The sequence below is a fragment of the Denticeps clupeoides genome, chromosome 14 (genome assembly GCF_900700375.1).
Source record: "Denticeps clupeoides chromosome 14, fDenClu1.1, whole genome shotgun sequence".
Classification (NCBI taxonomy): Eukaryota; Metazoa; Chordata; class Actinopteri; order Clupeiformes; family Denticipitidae; genus Denticeps; species Denticeps clupeoides.
In genome coordinates this window covers 11,904,591-11,926,800 of record NC_041720.1, presented here as the reverse complement: position 1 = coordinate 11,926,800, position 22,210 = coordinate 11,904,591, and the positions used below count along the sequence as shown (strand labels likewise).

The 22,210-nt window shown below is 43.4% G+C and overlaps 1 protein-coding gene across 1 annotated transcript; it reads left to right on the top strand.

Annotated features, from left to right (window-relative positions):
• Positions 1 to 195: 195 nt before the first annotated feature.
• On the top strand, positions 196 to 18,807 carry rps6kc1 (ribosomal protein S6 kinase polypeptide 1). The gene is made up of 16 exons (XM_028953089.1): positions 196 to 582; positions 1,592 to 1,627; positions 2,444 to 2,564; positions 3,626 to 3,741; positions 3,930 to 4,023; positions 4,566 to 4,625; positions 4,707 to 5,054; positions 6,931 to 7,055; positions 7,598 to 7,690; positions 8,309 to 8,356; positions 8,895 to 9,027; positions 10,282 to 11,850; positions 12,921 to 13,010; positions 15,024 to 15,106; positions 16,853 to 16,948; positions 17,688 to 18,807. The coding sequence occupies exons 1-16, from the start codon at positions 481 to 483 to the stop codon at positions 17,787 to 17,789; spliced, it is 3,216 nt and encodes a 1,071-aa protein (XP_028808922.1). The 5' UTR covers positions 196 to 480; the 3' UTR covers positions 17,790 to 18,807.
• The last annotated feature ends 3,403 nt before the right edge of the window (positions 18,808 to 22,210 follow it).

The following is a 22,210-nucleotide window of genomic DNA, read 5'->3' as shown; positions in this document are numbered from 1 at the left end:
GTTAGGTTTTTTTTTTTCCCTCAGGGTTCAAAATGAAACTCTTCGTCATTATGCAAATGGGTAATATTGATGGATAATAGTGTGGTTCGAGCATCGAGGCATTACAACTTTATGATCCCCGTGTTGCAGACTGAGTTCCAGACGCTCCATCGTAAACTGCGATTAAAACCGTTCAACTGAATCGACTCGGTTATCGACTCCTCTGAACAGGCGTCGCTTCACATGTCCACGGACGATTTGACTGCTCGTTTTTTGGGGACGTCGGTGCTTTTAATAATGCTCTCGGCGAACTTTGTTTGAGACTTTGTGCAAAGATGGGCTTTTCTTGTCCCATACCGTCACCAAAGCAAAAAAAAAAAAAAAAAAAAAAAAAGCATCGCGGCGCTTTCGATTCGCGTCCCGTCATGACGCCGAGTGCCGGTGGTTCGGAGGTGGGGGAAGACATGTAGCGAGCTAGCCGGCGGCTATGTCCCAATCAGAATGATATCGCAGCGGCAAAAGGGCGAACTGGCTCGATTTTATACCGTCACCGACCCCAAAAAGCACAAGAAAGGATACACGGTTTACAAAGTCACGGCGAGGGTAAGCCGCCATTGACTAGCCGGCTGACCCGCTAAACCGCCCGGACGCGCGTCGCTCCTCCGGGTTCTACGCGCGTTTCCCCGGCGCCGTCGCGCCCACCGCTTTGTTGCCGCCGTGCCAGTGAGATGTTGCGCTTGAGTCGCGCTTGGCACCCCGCGAACCGGCTCCGAATCGCCAAAAACGATGCTAGCGTGGCCGTGCTATGCTAACTGTTTATACTAGCTTAGCCTACGTAGCTGCCATAGGAGATCATATGTACGAGGGAACCTCAGTTACGTGAACGAACAGTGTAGTGCGAGGGGGCGGCGACGTGTTTACACCCAGTAGCTGCATGTTTAGCCCAGGCTAAGGTTAAGGAAGCGGCCCCGTAATCAGAAGGTTGCCGGTTCGAACCCCGATCCGCCAAGGTGCCGCTGAGCAAAGCACCGTCCCCACACACTGCTCCCCGGGCGCCTGTCATGGCTGCCCGCTGCTCACCAAGGGTGGTGGTTAAGAGCAGAGGACACACTTTTCCACTTTCAAGTTGCTCTGGATAAGAGCGCCCGCCGAATTCTGCAAATGTTAAAAGGCTCAGCATTTTGCAAGATACGAGTCTAGGTTGTGTTCAGACAGGCCAGCATATTTAGCTTGTTGGTCATAATGAAAGAACGAAGTGCCATTTTTCAGCTTTTTTGCTCGGTTTTTTGGGAATGTAAATGAAACATGACCCTTTTTTCACCCTTTTCCTAAACAATTGGCATCTAAAAGTTGTTGTGAATGTTCCCCTGTGGGGGTCCAGTCCCATGAAGGAACTGCAGTTTTTTTTTGTCTGTATATGTAGGATGACACTTTCCTCCTCCTCCTTGCTGCCAGGCCCCTAAGTAATATTGCCATTGTCCCCACAGGTCACTTTCACCCTTATTTCACTCTGCACCTGTAATAGTGGTCAGCAGAGAAGTTGATTGATTAGAATTGCTAATTCCTTTGGTAATTTAAGTTTTGTCTTTTTTTTTTTTTTCTCCATCTTTAGATAATTTCTCGGAAGAACCCAGAAGACATCCAGGAGGTAAGAAGGGACATGACGTCATTGCGTCAGACGTAGAGACCTTGCATATGGGTTTTGAATTACTTTGATTATTCAGCCTTGGTGTGGTAGATAAATAGTCTGTCTGTACTGATTAAATGACTGGCTGTTACTGTGTATTACGTGATCAGTTGCCAATCTGTATTCGTTTTGGTATGAGAGAGCATCTGACAGACAGAATCTTCATCCTTGGAAGCGAATCGCATCCAATTCTTTCCGCATGCAAGGTTATCTGAATACGACGAGGGCGACATTTTGCCAGACCATGCCAGAGTCTGGAGTCGGTCAGCTTGGCCACCGAGTGACTAATTGCAACCCTTGCTTTGAAATGATGGGAGTTGCAGACCTGGGCTGTAAATTGTGGCGTGTCGCAGAGGTGAAAACAGTGTGTGTGTTTCTCTCACACAAACACACACACTCTCCTTTGAAAGAGTTGGGGCACTAATGCACCAGGCATGATCCCAATTACCCTGTGTTGGGGCGAGGGAGATGGGAAAACACACGCCGCTATTGTTGGGTCCTGCTCTGCTCTGGGAGTGGCTCCACATTTTGTTGCATAAGGGATTCATTCTCACTGCTGGCCCAGGCTGGAGCTCTGCTTCGGAGCAGAACTCTGCCTGTCCCCGTGACCTGTGACATTGTGTGAGATAAGATGACAAGAGCAACTGAGATCGATTTGTTTGGGTGGCCCAAGTTCTTGGATTTTGGACATTTTTGGGGGATGGAGGATTTAATGCGGTACTCCAGTCTGTAACTGGTTGCCATTGATCACTGTTGCACTTCCAATTTCCACCTTAGATCACCGTCTGGAAGAGGTACAGCGATTTCCGAAAGCTTCATCGGGACCTTTGGCAGATTCATAGGAACCTTTTCCGCCATTCCGAGCTCTTTCCACCTTTTGCCAAAGCGAAAGTGTTTGGTAAGTTCAAATCGTCAGTGTCTTTAAAACTGTTAAGGTGACATCAGAGATTTGCTCTAAAATGACATCATGGTGTTATCGACACTATCTGCTGCATTATAAAAGCTGTCCAGTTAAACACGAGGTGGATTAGACTTCATGTGCTGAGCAACACCAAACATGGCCATTTATATTTGAATAATTCTATTAGATATTTTATATATATTATTTATATACAGTGTTCGGAAGGTTACTTTTAAAATGTATTTTGTTACAGATTGCAGAATACATGCTCCAAAATGTAGTTTGTAACATATTCAGTTAAGTTACTCAATGTGAGTAATGTATTCTGAATACTTTGGATTACTTAATATATTGCCATGCTTTTTACAACTACATGAATGTAGCAATCAAAGATAATAAAAAAGCCCGGTTTTTCCCCAACCATCTCTTTATTTATAAAGCTGAAAAACAGAAAATGTGCCATTGAAAAGTATTTACTGTAATGGTCACCAACATATTCCATCACTTAGTTAAAATAAAAAGTAGCCTTGCACAAGAAAAATGACCCTCTTTTTGATTAGGACCGCACCTTCCTCGAGGTATTTAAACGGTAACTGTAACTGTACAGTTACTCATATTTTGTATTCTAAATACATAATGCCGGTACATGTATTCCGTTACTCCCCAACACTGTTTATAAATTCTTTATATATATATAAAAAGAGAGAGAGAGAGATATAATATATAGCTGCTTTTCAGTGTGTTAAAATTAATGGCATGTTACATTTTGCTGTAGTAATACATTTTATTTAGATCTTTAAAATGAAACATTATACTGTGTGTGTTTTAAATATTTTTATCTGGTAACACCTGTTTTCCACTGTCTGCGCCCTGAAAAAAGACTGACCTAGAACCATCCATGTCCATCTTTATGTAGAGGGTGGGCTTCCCTGGCTAGGATGAATTTTGTATCTATGCCATGGGTCAGATCCTGCTACAGGGGATAAACACCGTCTTTTTGGTTAAGTGGCATGTACCTGAGTGTTTGATTGCAGTTGTTTTATGTGGCGGGGTTGCAGGTCGATTTGATGACTCCGTAGTCGAGGAGAGAAGACAGTGCTCTGAGGACCTGCTGCAGTTCAGCGCTAACATCCCGGCTCTTTACAGCAGCCAGCACATAGAGGACTTCTTCAAGGTAATGCCCATCAAAGCAAAAACTCTTAGGAATCTTAACTATGAGGAATTTTTGGTAGAAGACTGTGGCCCTTTCTGCCAAGACTCCCAATTAGGAAGGCTCTTGGCAGGCCTGGAATGTTTGGTTATCAACTGTATAAAGCAGATTATTCTGTTTAAGAAAAAAAAAACAGACAAAATGTGTTTTAGGGTGGAGAGGTCCAGGACGGATCGGAACTTATTGGCCCAGCGGAACCTTTCTCTGATTTTCTCTCTGACAGCTTCTCAGATTATAGCTCAGAAGGTAAGGAGGTACTGTGTGCGTCCCTCACCTCAGCCTCAATACCTCATAGTGCAGAATGTTTTTTGGAGTGCTGTGAAGGTAACCCCTGTAATTATGATGTGTAAACCTTATCAAAGCCTATCCAAAAATTCAAACTATTATTAACCATTTACAATAAACCAGACAAAAGGAATGCTTATGTAGCCACTGATGTTTTTTCTCTCTATGCGCAAGACTTTAACAAACTAGGCAATTGGCTATTTGTGTATTGTTAATATTGTAATAGTTTGGCAGAATTGATTTCTTGATTTTCATAATCAGACAAACTCCATCTATGAGAGCACATGTTTGCATGTTAGTGGTTGTACAGTAGAGGGTGCTGTAGGTTTCACATATATAAAAAAAAAAACACAGGAAATGTCAATTTATATAAAAACTTCTGAACTGCACTGTGACTGAGCCAGCCCACATGTGGGTGCTTGTTGAGCTGAATAAGACCTGCACTGCACTATTGGTTAAAATCTTTATTTGTAATTTCTTATTGTCACCCATGTACCCTACAGTCCATAAGGAAATTGGAGGGGTGGATGATTTGACTCTTACCAGTCAGTCTGAGTATGGAGGTAAGTTTTTTTTTCTGCATTGTAAACCTTTTGGAAACGTGTGTTTTAGCAGTTTGTGTGTTTGTGTGTGTGTACTGCTAGGCCCATCCTCTGATGGCGATCTAATCTCTTTACTGGTTGACGGAGATTCCTTGCCTGATCTGGACGATGGAATGGCCTCAGGTGGCGAGTCCCCCAACCGTGCAGCCCGGTGCAGCAGTCCCGTCCCTTTATCACAGAGAGAGGCCGCTTCCGCTGGGCCGGACGTAGAGACAAGTCGGGCCGGCAGGGCTGTGCTTTTCCCAGGCGGATTGAAGAAAAAGAAGGATTACCTGGAGAAGGCCAGCGAGCAGATACGACTGGCTGTGCAGAAGGAGACAGAACAAGACTTCGAGGCAGCTTTCACTTACTACCGCAGTGGGGTGGACCTGCTTCTACAGGGAGTACAAGGTACCTATTTCTAAAATGGAATGGGAACATGTCGTTGTGATACACCTCAGTACGAAATGTGTCCTCTGCTTTTATCCCACCAGGCTTAATGAGCAGTGGGCAGCCATGACAGGCGCCCGGGGAGCAGTGTGTGGGGACGGTGCTTTACTCAGTGGCACCTCAGTGACAACTTCAGATTACGGGTTAATTTCCTTACCTGCTAGGCCACCACTGCCCCACTCAAGGCAATCCTTAGCACACCAAAAGTCTACTGTTAGTGATCAGTCCCACCTCAGACCAGCACAGACTATAGTCACGGTAGATTTTCTTCATAAGTGGAGTAGAGCTGATAAACGTACTGCAACTATTTCATTTCTGCTCAGTAGAATGCTGCACTATGCATGGATGCTCAGAGCAAGGATTTGCCCTCATACCATTTCATAAACAATGTTTAAATGATTTTGTTTTTGACCTGGCACTAACCGCAAAGCATGACACATATACAGACATCATTAAAGGTCATTTTTCTTGTTTAAGCTACAGTTAGGAAAGCCAGAAAATTGAGTTTAATATTTGGTCCAGAAACCATTACAGAGGTCATACATTTCCTGTAGCCTTTGCCCCAGTCCTCCATAAAAATCTTCTCCAGCGCTGTTGCGTAGATTTCTATACATATATTTTTCTATTGGGTTCAGGTCTGGAGAATGGCCAATCTAGGACCTTGAGTTGCTTTTACAGAGTCAGTCCTTAGTTGACCTTACACTAATGAACACGTTTAGTGCAGCCTAGTGTCCAAATAGTATCCATAGTTGTCAATGAACCTGTATTACTAAAACTGATTAAAAAAACAGTACTACTGGGGATGTTGGAGCAATTCTCTTAATCTTGCAACTGCTCACATCACTTGGAATTATTTGGTTAAAGCAACTAGTGGGTAACACCTATGAATCAGAAGAGCCAGGTTCAAATCCCACTTACTACCATTGTGTCCCTGAGCAAGACATTAAACCCTAAGTTGCTCCAGGGGGGGACTGTCCCTGTAACTACTGATTGTAAGTCGCTATGGATAAGGCCTTCTGATAAATGCTGTAAATGTAAATGAGACTGAGCAACCAGCAGAGAGATCCCACAACAAATTTACAGGAATAAATGTATATGGTTCTTTCTTTTGTAGAGGTATTATACAGGACTGGGACTATGAAACCGCCCTTTGATGGTCTGTTATGGTAGAACGTAGCTATATTCATACGCCTTGGTTTTTTAAATCAGTAATGGACAAACGGAACTCTTTTCACCTGATTGGTCACATGAAATGCATTAGTCGTAAAAGAGGGCCAACAATCGCTAGTTTTCTAATTTTCACTAGTTTTGTATGTTCCCCACAATCCATGGGCCACACAAGCCATCGCTCTACTTTCAGAGCCTTGCCTTAACGTCTGAGTAAAGCTCGGCGTACAAGGCCAACAAGCCGTGTCTGACCCTCCTGAAAACCTCTCTGAAAGCTTTTTTGGCCCAGATGCAGAAGTCGGGCTTTGTCGCCTGTTTAGCTCACTATCCTTCTACGTAGCAGCATCGGCTGGTCCTTCAGTTTGTTTATATGTTTGCAGGTTGGTTTGTCTTTGTCTCACGGATAATAGACGTCCTCTCTCTGGAGATATGGGACGTTGACGTAAATGGCGGCTATTAATGAAATGAAAGCCGTAAAAGCATTCTCGATGTTTAGTCCTCTCACCGACTATTGTCTCACATTCTTTCATCCCATCTCTCTTTTTCCTCTTTTTCTATATGAACTTAATTTGGTTTGCAGTGTTTCTGATTTTTTAAGCTCATTTAGGCCTTCTTGAATGGCATTGTGATGGTTTTTGGCACGTTTCCTCCTCGTCTGTCTGCGCATCAGGCGAGCCGAGTCCGAGCCAGAGGGAGGCGGTGAAGAGGAAGACGGCGGAGTACCTGATGCGTGCTGAGCAAATATCAAGCCAGCATCTCCGGGACGGCATGGGGCAGGGCTCAACTCAAACCGTGGTCAGAGCCTCTGCTTTTACTACTAGTCATGTGAACAGATTTCAATATACTTTTCATGCAGCAGCGTGTTTCTTTCAGAACAAAATAGTAATTGCTTTTTAATTTCATTAATTATGAATTCGAACGTTTTTTTTTACTAAGTGCAGGCTATATGTTAAACATAAAATTCACAACATGTCTCAAGTCTTTTGTGATCTGCTTCCCCAACTTTTTTTATTTTGCTGAAATAATCTTCAAAATCTCTCGTGCTGTTTGAATTTCAATGGCACTTTTATTGACTTTGCAGTCTTTTTATTTTCACTTTCATATAATGGGGATTTCTTATTTGATATTTCTGTCAGAACAGGTCCGCTTGCAGTTCATGTTGCAACCACAAGATGAGGCTAGAAGAGCATTCTTTTGTGTGTTCTTGTATCTGTTCTGCCAATTACAGAATGTGCGTTCATGTAATATGAATGTTACTTTGCACGGATGTGATAAAAGTGCTGAACCTTGTGTAATATTTGATGGTCTTCTTTCTTTTTCATGCTGTTTACTGTTAGACACTGGGCCCTCAGTGCTGCAGGCGTCTCTGGAGCCACCAGAGTCAAGCCGAGGAGCTGAAGAGCTACAGAGTAATCGGGGTCATTGACAAGGTGATTAAGTCCTTCATTATGATGTCAATGGCTGCAGATGGAGTGAGGTGTAAATATTGCGTTTGTTGTTTTTTTCCCCACCCTCTCGTTTATTTGGTAATTATGTTGTACGGCTCCACTGTGACCCGTTTGAGCGTTTGCCCAAAGCACCATTCATAACAGTTTAGGCTGCACCTGTTTGGGTTCCGCTGGGGGTTGATTCTGGGAGCACACACACACACACACACACACACACGCACATATGCTCTCTGTATTGGCAGAGAAAGTGTGTGTGCGACACACTCGTAGAATCTCAACAGTAGATAAGATTTTCCACATCCTAGGCTTCATATGTAAATGTGTTGGTATAAATAAGCAGACTGGCTCATTGGTACGTACCATTACTTGTTTGCATGTTCAAGGCTGCTCCATGTAGTCACATGAGTTACTTACTGTACAAGAAGCACAGGTATAATTTGCTCCCTTTATGGTGTCTGAAAGCTACATTATACGGAAGATCATCTGAAAGCACAGGTATTGGTGTCAAATAAAGCAAATAAAATGAAAAAAAACAAAAAAACAATGACATTTGTGACATATTCATTGTCTTTTTAACCTTGACATTTGAAATTTCCTCAGGTGCTTCTTGTGATCGATAAAAGGACTCAGGAGACTTTTATTTTAAAAGTAAGTATTTCTGTTTTGTACTACATGAAAAAATGCATTTAAATTTGTAATAAGTTTGATTAACATAGTTGTATGATAATATGGGATTGTAAGAATAATGTGCATATATATATATATAATATATGTCATTTTTTCCATCGCAAATTGCTCAAAGTTAGTACAGATGTCAGGTGATTTATTTATTTATTTATTTTTACAGAGTATTTAAGTAATGCTTTAAGTCACCTTGCCATTAATGTGAAAAATACGTGCTGTGCTCTAGTCAAGGTGCTCAGAGACACAACAGCATGTTGGGGACTGATTGTAAGGCATCAGGCCTGCGTAATTGATTCTAATGGCTGGGTCGTTGCCATTCTTCCTGCCTCCGACCACTCTGGACAGGTTCCAGATGCCATCGGATGGCAGGGGCACAGATGACGCCCTTGCCACCCCCCTCCCCTCCAAAACTGACACATTGAGTAACTCAGATGGATTAGTGTGTCTGATAAAATGGAAATGAAGGGGGCGGGATGCTCACATTGCCACCTTTTCCAATCAGGGCCTGCAGAAGAGCAGCGAGTGCGGGCGGGTGAAGAAAACGATCGTCCCTCACACCGTGCCCAATATGGTCTGTCTCAGGAAGGTCATCATCTCTGAAGATACTATTTTCCTGCTGCTGCAGTATGCTGAAGGTACAGCTGAATGTCCCTCTGTATAGATTTTCCTTTTAACCGTCAGTACAATCATTTGCTTGATTTCAATTACAGAGTTGCAGAATATGAAAGTGATATTTTCAAATTTCACACACCAAAAAAAAAAAAAAATCCATTCTGTTATGTGACCAAAAGCGCGTCCTGTAAAAGTGGGAAAAGTGTTGTCTTTTCGCAATCACCTGAAATACCACCTCAGTTGTCATGGAGATTGGTATTGCTGTCCTATATTGAGATTGGTTAATTGCTCGTTCTATAGTTCTGCTCTATGTCCCTTCCTCTCTCTCTCTCTCTCTCTCTCTCTCTATCTCTCTCTGCCGCTGTTCCAGACAGATGTTTGATAGAGAGAGACTCGTGTCACAGGTCATTATCCCAGATACCAGGTGGCGCTGTGGCTCATTAGCAATGACAACACCTGGGCCTCTTTATTTTCTTGTGTGTGTGTGTGTGTGTGTGTGTGTGTGTGAGAGAGAGAGAGAGCACGAGATGACCAGAAGGAGATGTGAGGAGGGTAAAGAGAATTAGCTTTGCACTAAACGCCACTCATTTGTGTAATACGGTTGTTGCGAAGGAACTCAAAACCCCAGTTCCCCTCTGATTGGCGGGGAACTGTTTAATTGAGAGTTTGTCACTGGCTAATTAGTGTTTTTGATCATGTGATTTAGACTAAATGGTGCATTTTTGTTTTTTGTTGCATGCCCCATTCCCCTATGCTGGGCTAATGAGGGCAATGTGAGATCCTTGTACTTGCCACAGGTGGTATTTAGAATGGATATATCCATTTAAACACAGCTTTTTAGCACGGAGCATTCGGCACCACCGCTATTAGAATGCTGGATTGTTCCAAGTGACATTCACCGCGGCTTATGGGAAAATTTGTAATTTCATATGTAATACTTTCATAAGTCTCACACCAACACTATTTTATCTTATTTTTTAGAATTCTAATGTTGAAATAAATGCTTGATTTGTCACTTGTACTTAACATATCCTTAGTCGAACATACCTTAAATATGCAGAAGGACATTTTCATGTTTCATTAGATTACAATAAGAGGGTAGTAAATAATATAGATTTTTTGGCGTACATACAAGGATGCAAAATGAGTCACGTCAATATTGAAGATACATAATCTGCATACGCATTAGTCACATTGTAAAGAATGGGAATTATTCAATAATTACATCAATACATTGCACACCACACATCATACCTCTCCTTTTTGCCTCCTCGTAGGTGGAAAATTGTGGTCTCACATCAGCAAGTACCTCCGCAGCAGTAGCCCAGAGGAGAGCTTCGACATACCTTTCATTCAGAAGTCGCACACGACCGCCGTGCGTTCGGCGGAACACTTCGGGACAGAGCTGGGAAGCTCCAGCAGTGTTGATTCTGGGCCTGGCACCGGCTTATCGCTCCTCAGGGAGGCTGATGGACTACACCATTCAATCAGAAACCGACTTAACCTAGGTGTTGGGTCCAAGGGTTCCTTGCCAGGGTCTGGAGCCACCTCAGAGGAGGAGTGCACCAATAGCTATCTAACATTGTGCAATGAGTACGAGCAGGAGAAGGTTGAGCCGGATGCTTTGGGTGAAGAGGCGGCGCAGGTGGCCGAGGAGGAGCAGGACACACTGGGGATTGAGGAAGGTGGGTTAAGTGTGGCCGCCACTATCTCTGTTGCTACGCCAATCTCTTCCAGGACACGGTCACTCCTTAGCAGCGATAGCCTCTGTTCTCCTGCCATGGCACAGGACCTGCGGTTCTTCACAGAGGATGAGGAACATGATCAGGAGCAAAGCGATGTGTTCAGCTCCTCCGGTGGTCCTCTCACAACAGACTCTTTGGACCAGTCTAAACGTTCGCCCATGGAGTTCTTTAGAATTGACAGCAAGGACAGTGCTAGTGAGGTCATGTGCCAAGACCCAAGTGACATTCGGACAAGGCCTGACTTCTCCAAAGCTTTCTTCTCCTCTTCTGACCTGGGCTCTGAGGTTCCAGAATCTCTGGTAGACCTGGTGGACGCCACAGTAAAAGGCCAAGTCTCTGACCTCTGGAAATTTGACAGTGACCAGGGGTCCAACGAGTCTGTGCCGGTCATCTCCTTTAAGGAGGCTTTGGTTGAAGAAGCTGCCTGCAACAGTGTGGATGATGGCCGACCACCTGACCTCCTGGTAAATCTTCCCGCGGTTGGCGGTATCGGAGTTCATGCTTTAGAGGAGCAAAATGTCTCTGATGGGGTTTCCATAGCAATTGAGGCCAAACCTTCACCTAAGTTTGGAACTCCAGATGTTCTGCAGCTGTCCCATGATCTCGGGGAAGAGGCAGAACCTGACTGGTCTGTAGAACAGAGTCTCCCATCTATTTCTTCCATTCAGAACTCTATCACAGTCCCTTCCAACCTAGGACTATGTGATGACTCAAGACAGGAAGGAGACGTCTTTACCTTCGGAGCCAAAATGGACCCTTTCATCTCAAATATTGTTAGAACATCCAATGCTGACGTTGCGTTTTCACAGTCACGTAGTTTGGTTCCGTTGACTTATCCGTCTGGTGCTGGTGTTGTGGTCGAGGTGGGGGCTGGAACTGAAGCAGTCGATTCTGTAGGTGACATAGAGAAATCTGACAAAAATGTATCCCAGTTATTTAAGGAACTGGACCAATTGTCTCTGGAAGCATCTCAGGCACGTATTCCAGAAGAGTTTGTCCGTTGTTGGGCCATGGAGATGGTGGTGGCCCTGGCAGCCCTGCATCAAGAAGGAATCATCTGCAGGGATCTCAACCCAAACAACGTCCTTCTCAACGACAAAGGTTAAAAATTACGATATGATTATTACATTATATTCAGAGAATTTATTTTGTTACTGTTTAATGTAGCGGTGGGATGATACAGGTAACTCACGATTCAATTCTATGGCGATATATGTGACTGAAAAAGAAAAATAAGGAAATAATAAGGAAATCTTATGCATTTATTAATGCCAATATTTCCAACATTGTGCAAGGAAATATGCATTTGCATAATAAATACTAAAATAATAAAAGCTTGTACAGCTAGACAGATAAAAGAACATGAACATTAAAAAACAACATGAACATTAATTAACGTGTAAACCATGATATTGAAACGTCAGAAGTAAGTTACTGTAACTTGGTTTGTCCTCATTATCACCGGAGAGTAGTTCACCATGATAGTGAACGAGGTGCACTTGCAGATTCGAAGTGTCTCCACACTTTAGAGTGGAAACTAGCGGGTGGGTTTTTTATTATTTTCTGCCATTCTCTGCGCATCCTCTCTGTTGTTGTTGTTATTTAACTTGTGTTCTTCACCGGCCGCTGTTTGCGCCACTTTAGAATGGTACCTATTGGGTAGTGACAGTGACACTGACAACGGGTAAATTAATCATTTTGTGTTGTAATAAAATATCGATATTGGCCGCTAGTGTATCGATTATGTATTGGGACAGAGAGTACAACAATATCGAGTTTGTTTCCCACCACTAGTTTAATGTGGCTCATGTTTTACTTTCCGTCCTTTTGCCATTCAGATCTTCTTTGTAATCAACCTTGCCATATTTGTTTCTCTCGTAATTGCCACTCTCCCCCTGTCTAAAGCCCCGTCATTGGTGTAGCTGAGCCGTAAAAGCCTGGGCATTATTCTTAATGGAACTGTTAGCAGCTAAAAAGGAATAATTACAGTAATGTTCTGTCTGGGAAGAGAGTGAGAGGATGACTGAGAACACCAGAGAAGGTTCCAGGAGAAGGGGCTGGTTTGAGGTTTGATTGGGTTAGACAGCGGTGGGTTCAGGGTTTTTTTTTTGCAACAGTTGAAATGCTTTGTCTGACTTTGTCTTGTCAAATCTTCATCATTTGTTTTGCAGGCCACGTACAGCTGACTTTCTTCTGTAGTTGGACTGATGTGGAGGACTCGTGTGATCGAGATGCTGTCGTTGGGATGTACTGTGCACCAGGTTAGGCAATTTTTTTTTACGTAGTGTAAATTTCAAGGTTGAGTGACCGAATCTGACTCGCGCCTTTCCCAACCAAAGCCTGTAGGTGTGAGTGAAAGATGTTTTTGGCAGCCTGTTTCAGTCTAGTCTTTGCGTCAAGCTGTCATATTTTCAAAATTATCCATGGTGCAAACTTTGTAAAAAAGTGAATTAAAAAAATTGAAAGTCAGTGTGAAACACCTTGCCAAGTTCTCCTGTAACTTTCTCTGTTTTATTATTACCCCCACATATTACAGACATTATCGCTCTCACAAGTGTGTATGTACCCTGACACCCTAACAGGTTGACTCGTAACCTAAAGGTTGGGGGTTCAATTCAAAAACCAAGTTGGTCCCCTTGAGCCACATACACTGCTCCCCGGACACCTATTATGGCTGCCCACTGCTCACTAAATACATAGTTCTGAAATTAAAGATGTTGGATATCGGTGGGGTGTTTATTGGAAGTGTGTTGGACCGCTGTGTTCTGCTGAAGAGACATGAGAACATGGTCGAGAGAACATACGCTTTCTCACACACACACACACACACACACACACACACACACACACACACACACACACACACACACACTTTCCCTTTGTTGTGCGTCTGCAGTACTGCTGCACGATTAATCTAATCGCAATCGTAATCGCGATGTCAGTCTGCGATTACATTAACGCAAAAAACTGCGATTTAAATGATTAGTACTTGGATTGAATCGGCAACATATCACTCATTCTCTCAAAGTTTGTGAGCTGACTGAAGTCTCACTTCAGTCGGATGTGACGTGTTTGGTCACATGACTTTCGATTCGGTTCAATGGAGACCTCAGATTCGTGACTCGCATAGACATATGGGTAGACGCCTCATGACGAGCTGCATCGTATGTCAACGTCACCACCATATTGCGATAGGCTCTGCTATGGAGAGAAGTGCATAAAAATGCCTTACTCTTGTGCTGCTTGGGGCTGTACAAACCGCTGTATGCTCCAAACCAGATCCCGGGGGATTACATTTCATAGGTAAGGCTGGACAATTGTTTTGAATATGTTTGGCAATTATAAAATCCCGTTTTATAAGTCTTAACCTTAGCTAAGCTAGGCTAAGCTAGCGAAGCTATGCATTCCTGTGTTCAAGTCAGCCTCCACCAAACAATTAACTATTAGACTGTTCTTAGCTGTTTAGTTAACTTTTCTCAAATTTTGAAGGTTTCCTAAAGAAATTCACCTCAGTTTACAAATCTTAACCTTAGCTAAGCTAGCAAAGCTATGCATCCCTGTGTTCAAGTCAGCCTCCAAACAACGTTTTGATTAAACGTAAGAACTATAATACAGGATTTTATAATGGCCAAATATAATCAAAACAGTTGTTTAGCCTTACCTGGGTTTGTTGTTCGACAGTAATGTAAAATAGTTTTTTGTGATTATTTAATTTTGTAGAATATTGTATGAAAGCACTGGGCATTTCAAGTTGTTACAAGTAGTTTGTATGTTTTTCACTTTGAAATTAAACATTTCACTATAAGTAATGCGACTGTTCATTGATATACAAGCAAGTTTCCTTTATCGTATCGCAATCGCATATCGGAACATTGATCTCAATATTTGCAATATGTCTTTTTCCCCAAATCATGCAGCCCTAGCCTGCAGGCACACCCACAGGTCAGGTTGTGCAGATGGTTGGAAGTTGCCGTGTAGACGGTTTCCTCAATTTGACTGTGTGGGTTTTTCATTATGCAAATTAGCTGCCAGGCAAGATGCTCCTCTTCTCCCAACTTGGTTTGTGGTGTTTGTGCATCCAGAATTTTTTACATGCATTTCCGTCTGTGTTGAATTAGCACACCAAACCTCCTGATCTGCAGTTAGTAAGAATGTATATGTATACACAAACATGAAAATGAAGATAGCTATGCTTTCAGTATTGTTTTATTCTTGTTGTTGCTTTTGAAGGAGGTGTAATAACTTGTCCTCTCTCGCCATGTGTTCTATTGCAGAGGTGGGCGGGATTTGTGAGGAGACTGCGGCCTGTGATTGGTGGAGTCTGGGTGCCATTCTGTTTGAGCTGCTCACTGGAAAGGTCAGTTATACTGATGAACCTTTAATGAAAACCCCAGAATTCTTCGAAGAGCATTTTTGGACTTCATTTCATCTTTAAACCTCACTGAACAGCACACTCATTATTTGCTCTCCTTCTGCTGAGGCAATTAATTGAATCTGAGTCCTATGATGAAGTGTGTGTGGCTGCCATGGGTCGTCTGCAGTGATTATGCTTTGGTTTCTACCTACTATTGGCTCCCTTTGCATGGCGTGGTCCAGCTGTGCCAGGCGTAGAAAATGGCCATCTGCTGGAGTGGGACGGGTCACCTCTCCAGTCACTGCCGTTGGAGCAGTTTCAGAGGCGGGGATAAGGCTGCGTCTCTGAGCTCCTTGGTCAGGTCACTGTTCTTGGATCAGTGGTGCGGTTGAGGAAGAGGCTTTGGCACCATCAGCCAAAGACGGTGGATTGTAGGGCCAGAAGAGGGTTTATGGCTGCAAGGTTATACACTCGCAGAAAACTTCCAAAACTGTTTAACACAGTTGTATGCGCTGTGCTGGAAGTTCTAATCAGATGTGCTTAAATCAGCTGGATGATGTACATATGTGCAAACACGCCACATCAAATACACCATGAAGGTTTGATTCTTGCACGAAAAGACGTTCACATCAAGCTTGGTTCAAATTTGACTGGGAATGGAGTAGTGCTGCAGGATTAATCTAATCGCAATCGTAATCGCGATATCAGTCTGTGCGATTATATGAACGCAAAAAGCTGCGATTTAAATGATTAGTACATGGATTGGATCGGCAACATATCCGATCCATTCTCTCATTCTCTCAAAGTTTGTGAGCTGACTGAAGTCTCACTTCAGTTGGATGTGACGTGTTTGGTCACATGACTTTCGATTCGGAGACATATGGGTGGACGCCGCATGACGCACTGCATCGTACGTGAACGTCGCCGCCATATTGCGATAGGCTCTGCTATGGAGAGAAGTGCCTAAAAATGCCTTACTCTTGTGCTGCTTGGGGCTGTACAAACTGCTGTGCGCTCCAAACCAGATCCCGGGGGATTACATTTCATAGGTAAGGCTAGACAATTGTTTTGAATATATTTGGCCATTATAAAATCCCGTTTTATAAGTCTTAACCTTCGCTAAGCTAGGCTAAGATAGCGAAGCTATGCATTCCTGTGTTCAAGTCAGCCTCCAAACAACGTTTTGGCTAAACGTAGGGATTAACTATTTAGACTGTTCTTAGCTGTTTAGTTAACTTTTCTCAAACATTGAAGGTTTCCTAAAGAAATTCACCTCAGTTTACAAATCTTAACCTTCGCTAAGCTAGCAAAGCTATGCATCCCTGTGTTCAAGTCAGCCTCCAAACAACGTTTTGGTTAAACGTAAGAACTATAATACGGGATTTTATAATGGCCAAATATAATCAAAACAGTTGTTTAGCCTTACTAGGGTTTGTCGTTCGACAGTAATGTAAAATAGTTTTTTGTGATTTATTTAATTTTGTAGAATATTTTGAAAGCACTGGGCATTTCAGGTTGTTATAACTAGTTTGTATGTTTCACTTTGAAATTAAACATTTCACTATTAGTATGCGACTGTTCATTGATCTCAATAATTGCAATATGTCTTTTTCCCTAAATCGTGCAGCCCTAGAATGGAGCCATATGTCCCACAGCGAGTGCAAATAAACCAATCTGAAAATGCATCTAAGCATGTATCAATTTTTTTAATATATAGCTGTTGCTTTTGTGTTTTGTATACCTCTGCAGTCTTTACAGCTGTGCCACCCGGCAGGAATCGGCAGACACACCTTCCTCAACATACCGGAGTTTGTGTCAGAGGAGGCCAAGTCACTTTTACAGCAGGTCAGTCATTTTTACGTGTTTCATTCCCTCATTTCTGTGGAACAAAACCCATAAGTTGTAAATATAGGTTGCAACTTTGTACCTTTAGTGTCAGTTTTAAAGACAGATATAGTCAGACATTTTAAAAGATGTTTATATTGGTGTTATGACTAAGGGACGTAACTCCACTGGCTTCCCAACACAATAGGTGGAATTACTGTTGAGCTAAATGTAGCAGGAGTGTGACCATTATTACCCATCACTCAGACTCAGTGTGCATTTGGATTAGGGATTTTTCATTGAATAGAGCTGCAGTCTTCGTCTGCACTTCAGTTAGTCTTCAGTAAGTTGTAATGTGTGGAAAGCCAAATGGAAATTGTAATATTCTTGAAATCTGCCACTTTATATGATGTTTATTGATCTTGAGGTCAAATACAAATGAAACGTGATTACAGGGTTGAATTACATTACACATTGTAGCACATATTTTGTGTGTTATATACAGAAAAGTTACTTGCATGTCTTGAGTTTGCTGTCTGTCATTTCCACTGGGTGGTAATCATAGCTGGTAATTATAAAGAGAAGATATTTCTGCATGATGTAAACGAGCAAATATATCTCATGCTGGTTTTGCCAGATACCAATTGTTTCACTGGATTTAGATTGAGGTTACATTTGAGTGTGTCTGACCGGAATTGTTTCTTATTTCTGTAATTGTACTTTGAGATTTAATTTAGTTTCATTCCTTTTTTTTTTTTAGCTCCTCCAGTTTAATCCCATGGAGAGACTGGGAGCAGGAGTCGGTGGCGTGGAGGACATCAAATCCCACCCCTTCTTCTCTCACATGTCCTGGCCTAAATAATATATTGGACTTCTGCACACATGCACGCTCTTCTCGCTGAGCTGCAAGATCAAAGGGAAAGCTACATCCTGAGCATGCTCAGCCCAGCACCTCTCCAGCATCGCTTCCAGGGATGCAGGCCATTAGTGATTGAACTGTTTAATTCCTATAGAGCATGTATGTTTTCATGCTATTACTTAATGCAATAAAACATGCAGGGTTGCACACTGAGACAGGTGGAATTGCAGAGATGCACAGTTTCATCCATTTGCCAATTGCCACTATTGCAACCATTGAGTTCCAGGGAATGAACCCTGCGGATCATCCCAGACAAGAAGCCAAAGCAAACCTTGAAGAGCATACTGTAATGAATTTTGGTTTGAAATAAGCTCATCAGATTCGCCAATTACCCTTCCTTTCTGGTTTGTGTACAGCGAAATGGCTCCTGAATGGCGGCTTTTCATCCCAACAAGAGTCAGTCCAAGTTGCAGAAGGTGCCTTTAGGTTTAATCCTGCACTAATCTCAAATCACCATGTCCTCTGCCCCCGTATGACGGTCTGTTTACCTAAACACTAACACGAGGCTGTGTTTACTGTGCTGTCTTGCGGCGGGCCAGAGTTCATCCTGAAGATGAGTTGTGAGTGTTTGTGAGTGATGGATACTCCGCTAGCAGATATAGATAGCAATGAAGTCTGAGCTGTGCTGGTGTAGTAAAAGCATTAGAAAGAGGAACTGATATACTGCACATGATTATGTGAGTGTGTGTGTGTGTGTGTGTGTGTGTGTGTGAGCGCAGTACTGTGCAATTTTTGTTAGGAGACGTTATTTAATAATATGTTGTAATTTATGACATGTACACCAGATTGGTGGTGTGAGAAAATGACCTGACACATATATATGCATACTATTGCACCGAGTTTACATTCCACAGCGATCAATACGCAACACTAACAGTTCCGGCCTCATATTTTCTATCATTCATGTCGGTACCAACCAGGATGTGCGGTCCTCTGTAAAGGCATTTCAATAAAATACAGGAGAACCAAGCCAGCCTGTTGTGTTCATTGGTACTTTCTGGTGACTGGGCATTGCATTGTCAATGGTATATTCTGTGTGTGTGTGTGTGTGTGTGTGTGTGTGTGTGTGTGTATGTGTGTAAGTGTAAGGAAAGGGTCCTATTAAAGGAAGGAGCTATTTAGGAGTGTCATGCTCCTTCTCTTCTGGGCATCGACACATACACACGTTGTAATGTCGTTGCTCACGGTCAGGACACACAATCGCTCTCTCCTTCATTCACACTGAGCAATTCTTTATACATCTCAAGTCACTTGTGTCTGAGTTGAAATGACTTAAAATAAATAGATAATTGACCTTACGAGTTACTCATTGCTAACAACATATTGTATTCATCTTAAACAAAAACTTTTTTCAGAAATGACACTCCCTTTTTTTTCTCCCTTTGCCATCCACACATTAGGTGCTACTAAGGTGCTAACACTAATGCATCATCTAATTGGGCAAGGGCCCTGCTTCTGATTCTCTCTCTATCAGACTATCAGTTCAGTAATTACCCATCTGCCTCAGCGTGGATAATGATGTTCTCAAGAGCCCTTCAGCGTGGCGGAGAGTGGCCCGGTGTCTGATGGGTATGGCAGGACCGGCGAGCGACGCTCTGAAGCCCACCTCTGCATCGGGGGACTAAAGGAACCGTTTTCCCACTCACCACTCCACGCTCGAATGCTGAAGACAGTCACATAAAAGCAAAACTGTCACACTGTCCAAATAGGTTTCTTTTTACAGTATTGTCCTGTTCAATAAGCAAATAATAATAAACTGTCACTGATCTTCTTAGCCATAAAAAATCAAATGTAACAAATAGCTTGATTGTGATATGAATTCATTGGTATTAATTACTATTAATCTTTAAAAGACAAAAACTTGTTCTAATGTTTTTTTAATGAAAGATTCTGCACAATCTGACAGTAAACACAGTAAAAATGTATGCCTGAAGGATGATTCATCTCAGTCTGCCCTAAAATTCCTTCATTCTCCATCTAGGGTTGTTTATAGCTGAATTTCGTATCTATGTCATAGGCCAGATCCTCACAGGAAGTTAACAAAAGCTGTGTTAAATGTGTCAATTTAATTAAATGCATTTTTTTAATTATAAGAAAACCCATCATAACTGCTGAATTCCATACATTGAGGATTACTTTTTTTTGCCATCCAACAATATTGTTTCATCAATCCTAGCCAGATTTTCCAGCATGCAGGCCACCATGGCATGATCAGAGCATGAAAAAGAGCATGGTAATGCTAATATGTGTGGCCTAAGAGGGACTAAGGCTGTAGATCCTTGATCCCCTCTGTTAATCTGGGTTTTTTGGGGGGCATCTTCAATCTCCCTCTCTCTCTCCCACTCTCTCTCAGGCCCTTTTGAGAGATTTGAGGGATCACTATCTGCACTGCCCTGAATTATCTTCACTTTTTGGCAAAAATCTGCCAGTTTACCAATGAAAAAAGGTTAAAGTAGGAACAGGATTAAAGTTAAATCTAGCCAAAGCTGGAGCTGGGATTCTCCAAAGGCCTCTTGGTGTTAATACTGCTTGGCGTTTTTGTTGCTGTTGGTGTCATTATGGGTCTGGAGAGGAGAAGAGCCCCAACCCTGATGGTGATTATATGATGCCTGTCTGGACAACCAGATCAAACCAGCCAAACATGGCTCCAATGAACTGCATTACACATATAACATACTACAGGTCAGAGCTTTAGGCCCACGGTCAGACACACCGCTTTTTGTTCTGTTAAGTGACTGGTAAGTGTAATTTAATGAAGGTGAGCTGGGCTGAATGTTTTGACCTCTAGTGTTAGTCTCCCACTAAAACATAACTTTTAAATACTCTTTTTATTATGCCACCATTTCAAAGCATGGAGCTTGTATGCTAGTGTAAATTCAAAAGTATCCTCTGGGTTTATATAACTTCTTCGTCTGCTCCCATTAGGACTCACCACAGCAGACCTATCGGATACCCATCCTGACGTAACCCTCTCCGTTTACCTGGGCCTGGGACTGTCTCCATGAAAAACACTGTTCCGAGCATCGCCAGTGGCTAGGTTCTCGGGATTTATAAAACTAAATGGATAAGAACAAGAAAGAAACACAGTTTCTAATGAGGTTTGCGCATGTGACATGTAAGTCTTTTGTGTGAGAGTGTCATGGCCACTGGAATTAGAACATGAGCACGTGTTGGAGGAGACAAGGAACCTCGGTGTGGTGGAACGCAAGGAGGCAGGTAAGTTCCCTCCGAGTTACTCTGACATCCTGTGTTGTTGAATGCGCTGTTCTCCAGGCATTTCGGGAGCCACAGATCATCTGACGGGCCGAAAGGGTCCCCACCTGCGGGCACCTGGTGAGTGATGATGGTGGGTTGAAAGCCATAGCAGATTTCGAAGGGACTATGGCCGGTGGCGGAGGACACCTGCAGGTTATGGGCCAGCTCCGGCCCAAAGGAGAAAACCGGGCTAGGTGCATTGATGTTCGGATGCAAAGCACTGCAGGTATTGTCCCAGCTGTTGTTTGGTTCTCTCCACCTGGCCATTGGTTTGAGGGTGGTAGCCAGAGGAGAGACTGTAGGTGGAACCAATGAGGCGGCAGAATGCCTTCCACACAGCTGAGACAAACTGGGGTCCTCGATCGGAGGACCCTGGGTAATGTCCTGGGTACGCGCTGAAGCACGATGTCAGCATTTGTAGCAGAGGACGGTAGGCCGGGCAGGGTGACCAAGTGGACCGCCTTGGAGAAGCGATCCACTATGATCAGGATGGTGGTCTTTCCATTGGCTTCTGGGAGACCGGTGATGAAGTCAAAGGTGAGGTGGGTCCAGGGGCGACGAAGAATGGGAAGAGGACGCAGGGGACCAACAGCCGGAGTGTTGGGAGTCTTGGCCCAGGCACAGATGTCGCAGGCGTCAACGTAGGCCTATACATCCCACCAGAACGCCCGGCAAATGAAGGAGAGGGTCCGTTGACGTCCTGGATGGCCTGAGAGTATGGAGGAATGGCCCCAGTGCAGCACATTGGGCACAGGCACCCTGGTGGGGTGTCAGCTGGGCCAGGGTCGGATGCCTGGGCGACCCGGACCTTAGTCTCCAGGGACCACCAGAGAGGACCCAGGATGCGGTGAGGAGAAAGAATGGGTTCGGGGTCGGACGATTGTGAATCTGGAGCGTGTTGTCGGGACACTGTGTCAGCCTTTTGATTTCTGGAACCGGGATGGTAGGAAAGCTGGAAGTTAAATTGTTCGAAAAACAGAGCCCACCTTGCCTGGCGGGGAATGAGTTGTTTGGCAGCTTTAATGGTGATGAGGTTTTGATGATCGGTCCAGATCAGAAAGGGGGTGTCACAGATTTGCAGCCAGTGCCGTCACTCCTCGAGTGCCCAC

Bases quoted from the DNA above. Each gene is read 5' to 3' on its own strand.
- rps6kc1 (XM_028953089.1), top strand. From the start codon at position 481: ATGATATCGCAGCGGCAAAAGGGCGAACTGGCTCGATTTTATACCGTC. The intron at 4,024-4,565 runs GTAAGGAGGTAC...TGTACCCTACAG, and splicing joins CTCAGATTATAGCTCAGAAG to TCCATAAGGAAATTGGAGGG. The intron at 13,011-15,023 runs GTTAGGCAATTT...GTTCTATTGCAG, and splicing joins TGGGATGTACTGTGCACCAG to AGGTGGGCGGGATTTGTGAG.